The sequence below is a fragment of the Belonocnema kinseyi genome, chromosome 6 (assembly GCF_010883055.1).
Source record: "Belonocnema kinseyi isolate 2016_QV_RU_SX_M_011 chromosome 6, B_treatae_v1, whole genome shotgun sequence".
Classification (NCBI taxonomy): domain Eukaryota; kingdom Metazoa; phylum Arthropoda; class Insecta; order Hymenoptera; family Cynipidae; genus Belonocnema; species Belonocnema kinseyi.
Window position 1 is genome coordinate 102,316,599 of NC_046662.1, and position 4,045 is coordinate 102,320,643.

Sequence of the window (4,045 nt, forward strand, 5' to 3'; positions counted from 1 at the left end):
GGCGCATACTTTGAATAAAATATTTGTTATCATTCTCTTGAAATAAATGTGTTTTTTTCTTGAAAAAATACCGGTTTCATATGTATACACCTGGTAAGTTATTAAGTCTTGTACTTCCTACATCTTTTCACATTTTTCGCGAGTTTAATTATTTTAAATTATTTTTTTAACACTGTATAATAATACACGGACAGTCAATTCCTTAGAAATATTAGCAATGTAAAATAGAGCATTGACGTAAATGTCTACGATGTATTTCCTGTTATCGTCTTGTGCATTACAAAGATCTCACGCAACCTGTTATTAATTCTTCTAACTCATTTTGCAACTTATGCTACTGATAAAAACGAAAAAAACGGAAGCTCAATAAGGAAAGAAGACAAACAAAATACCTGGTACAAGTTAAAAATTGAAGAGAAAGTCAGAGTAAAAATGCTAACAGGTTGGGAAGTAGAATGTCTATGCTCACGACCACTGGTTTCTACAGGATGCCAGTTTCACCTACATAAAATTTCAAAAAGAATTATACATTTTTTTAAAATGCCACATATCCTATTTTAACAATGTTTAAAATCCGTTCTCTTAGACTTTGCTTTCGCTCCCTCTTCAGCTTATAAATTTGAATCTAACTTGGTTTGAATTCTGTCAAAATTGTTCCAAAGTTTGACATCTCGTCTCATCGATCTTCCAGGTTAAGTGCCTCGGAATCGTTATTACTCTTAACACCCTTTATCTCAATACAAGAAATAATATATTCTTTAGAAAAGATAAACTCACATAAAATAAAAAATTTACAGAAATATAAAAAATAAAATTGTAACGAAGCAACATTTATTATAAAGACTACTACCAGTAAAGAACAAAATATTAACCATAATAGCAGATTTTCGACAACTATAATCTACATGCCATTTTTTTACATTTTTAGTGCTTCGGATCCAAAAATTGTACACAAAAATATACGTATAGAAGATACTATAATTATTCAACTCATGTGAACCCCAAATGGTCAATCAATAATCAGTGAAATATTCTTTTTATCCATTTTAGGATGACTCTGTGCTACTAACGTATTTGAAAACAGATTACCAATTCGTGAAATTCATTTGAATAAAACTATAAGTCCTTCCATAATCCTAATCAGCAGACACATCTTCCCACTCTTCTTTTTATTACAATATGCGCATGAGCGTTCATTCTGTCGTTTTGTAAAATAGGTGTGTTTTAAAGTGGGCATGCAACAATATTATCCTCACATAGTCTTTTAAGTAATATCAGATCTAGCTGATATAGAAGAGAAAGGGGAGTAACCATATCGGAAGGGGTTGACGCAATATTGGATCACGAGGGGTGAAAAAATAAAGGGGGTGTCTGGCCTTAGTGGTGCTTTACTACTATTACATTTGGGCAATTACGTCAATGAAATAAACGATTTTTAAAAAGTAATCAACAATTTATTGCTGTATTTCCAGCTTTAAAAGATCAGTCGCAGGTGACTGAATATGCTTATGTTCGTTCTTGTGCCTTACCCGATGTGACGTATTTCACCATGCCTTTGAATTTGGGTCCAGACGGAATTCAGAAGCATTTAGGTGTACCACCTCTTTCGGATTCAGAATGCAAATTACTGGAAATCGCAGTTCCTGAATTAAGACTGTCAATAAAGAAAGGAGAGGTAACGTTTACTAGCGTTCCTAAAAGTTCTGATATTAAAACAAAATTCAATTAAATAAGAATAACAAATAATTATTTATGTTCGTTATATCTATTTACTTCAAAGTATGCTTGAACAATGTCTGGGGCATTTTTAAAAAAATAAAAATAAAATTATTTTGTTACTGTTAACTGGATTCAGTATTTTATTATTTTCATTGAGTAATCGCCATCATGTTTTGACTCGGATTCGAGTCCTCTTCGTAGTGCAGTTCTTGTTAATAGTATCCGCAAAATAGAAAAAATTGAATCCTAGGGCGCTGATCATTATTTGTAAAGATTTATTTTTCCTTAAAGAAGTATGTTTTAGGGTAAAATTATCAATTTAATTTTAATTTGAAATGAATGGCGAAATTCCATATGTCAAGTTAAACCAAAGAGACATGACTTATTTTTTATACATAATGCGTCCCCTAAGGATTAATATGACCTTCGTTTCTTATATGACCATCTGCAAAATTTATATTATCCTATCCTTACTATTTACAATATTTACAATATTTATAACTATTCACATCAATTCTTATATCTCCTTGCTTCTACATTAATCTAGCGCAATTTTACTATCGGCAGAGTGAGCGAGCGATCAAAGCGAGTGAGAGCGAGTGCATCTTAATCTACTTATACTAAAACATACTAATAACTACTAACCAATCGTTACACTTCCAATTTAAGCGACTTCCGTTTCCTTTTTTCTTTACTTTTACTTTTTTTCTATCTAATTCTCATTTTGCCATTTTCCCAATTTCATTCTTTCTCCTTCGCCACTCTAGCCCCGTCCAACCCCTTCATCCACTCATCTCCCAACCATCCTGCCTAGAATCTTTACCAAATCCTCTTTCCAGCTTCCCTTATCTTCCATTCCTCTCCTACATCCTCCTTCATATGCTCCCATCTTTCCTCCTCCCATTCACGTATTCTGCACTTTCTGTTCTCTTCCTATTCTCAATACATGCCCTCCATTTCCTGGTTTCCTAATCTGAATCTTGCTATTCTGGTCCATCTTCTCTCACTTCATCCCTTCTCTAAATACTTTGGTACTCCTTTCTTTTTTATAATCTTATATCACTTATTATATTTTGGCCAATCAATAATTCCTCATCTTTACAATAATTATCTTTTCCTGTCTCTTATCTGCAATTCTTCATAGCTTACTCCATTTCCCTCTCTCATATTTCTTTCACTAAAAAACTCCCACCTGTCTTCTTCCAATCTTGTGAGTTCTACCGCTTGCTATTCTACAACCTCCTTTATAATATTTTTTGCTAAATCTCCTCCCTTGCCCTCCCTTAACTTCTTCTCAAATTTCTATGCCCTCTTATCCGCTCGAATACTTAATTTATCACTTTACGCTTTTTCTCTTACCATGTATCCCAGTGTCCCCCATATCTCCGATCTATAACCTAATACAGTCCATAGCAGTATATCAAATAACCACCTGCGCCATCTCCAATATTTCTTAAACCTTTTTTTACCCTATTCCTCATACCTTTATCATTATTTCTGCTGCTTTTTTCTCAAGATATTTAAATTCCTTTACTTTTTGCAACTCTACTCCCTTCCATCTTCCAGTCCACTCTTCTTTCTTCTCCTTCCTTTTCTAAACCTTATTATCTTTGTGTCTTCTACATTCAAATTTAACTTTTCTCCATCTAAGTATTTCGCCAATCCAGTAATTAGGCACTTCATCCCTTCTTCATCCTCAGCCATCAACACTCCATCGTCCGCGTATGCCAACATATGTCTCTTTTCCGCTCCCACCCTAACTACTTCCCATCCCTTTCTCTTCGATTCTTCTTATAGGTCTGAGATAAATATATGAAATAAATGTGAGATCAGAGGAAAACCTTTACTGACTCGTTTCACTAACTAAAACTCCTCAACTTCTTTCTTTAATTTTTCCTGAAAAACAGTTAGATATATTTTATTTAATGTTGGAATCAGTGACCCACCTCTACAATCTTTAACATCCTCCCTTTTGTCTTTTATTCACTATGGGTACCACACTTCAGTTGAAATCTCTTCTATACCAGGAGCCTTTCCATTTTTCATTATTCCCAACACCTTGACCATATCTTCCCTTGTTATGTCCTGTTCCTCATCTCCTTCTATATCATATCTTCTTCCTTTCCTAACTCTTTTCTCTACTGCTCTTAGCAAATCCATAAAACATATTTTTTATTCTACTATTTTAATATCCAGTTTTACTCTTTTCCTTCTTTTTCTCTCTTTATTACAGTCTGTCAAGTTAAAGCGTGGGTGGCTTTACTCGCAGTCGGTAAGGTGTATCGACATGATTTTGGTGTCAAAATATCAAGAAGAGCTCCCTCTT

The 4,045-nt window shown here is 33.8% G+C and overlaps 1 protein-coding gene across 1 annotated transcript in view; it reads left to right on the forward strand.

Moving 5' to 3' along the window:
- The window catches only part of LOC117174580 (probable malate dehydrogenase, mitochondrial), a 148,757-nt gene that overhangs the window by 143,382 nt on the left and 1,330 nt on the right, over positions 1-4,045 (forward strand). Inside the window, exon 5 of the mRNA XM_033363809.1 lies at positions 1,473-1,675. Coding sequence (XP_033219700.1) covers positions 1,473-1,675 — 203 coding nt within the window. The remainder of the gene's footprint in view (positions 1-1,472; positions 1,676-4,045) is intronic.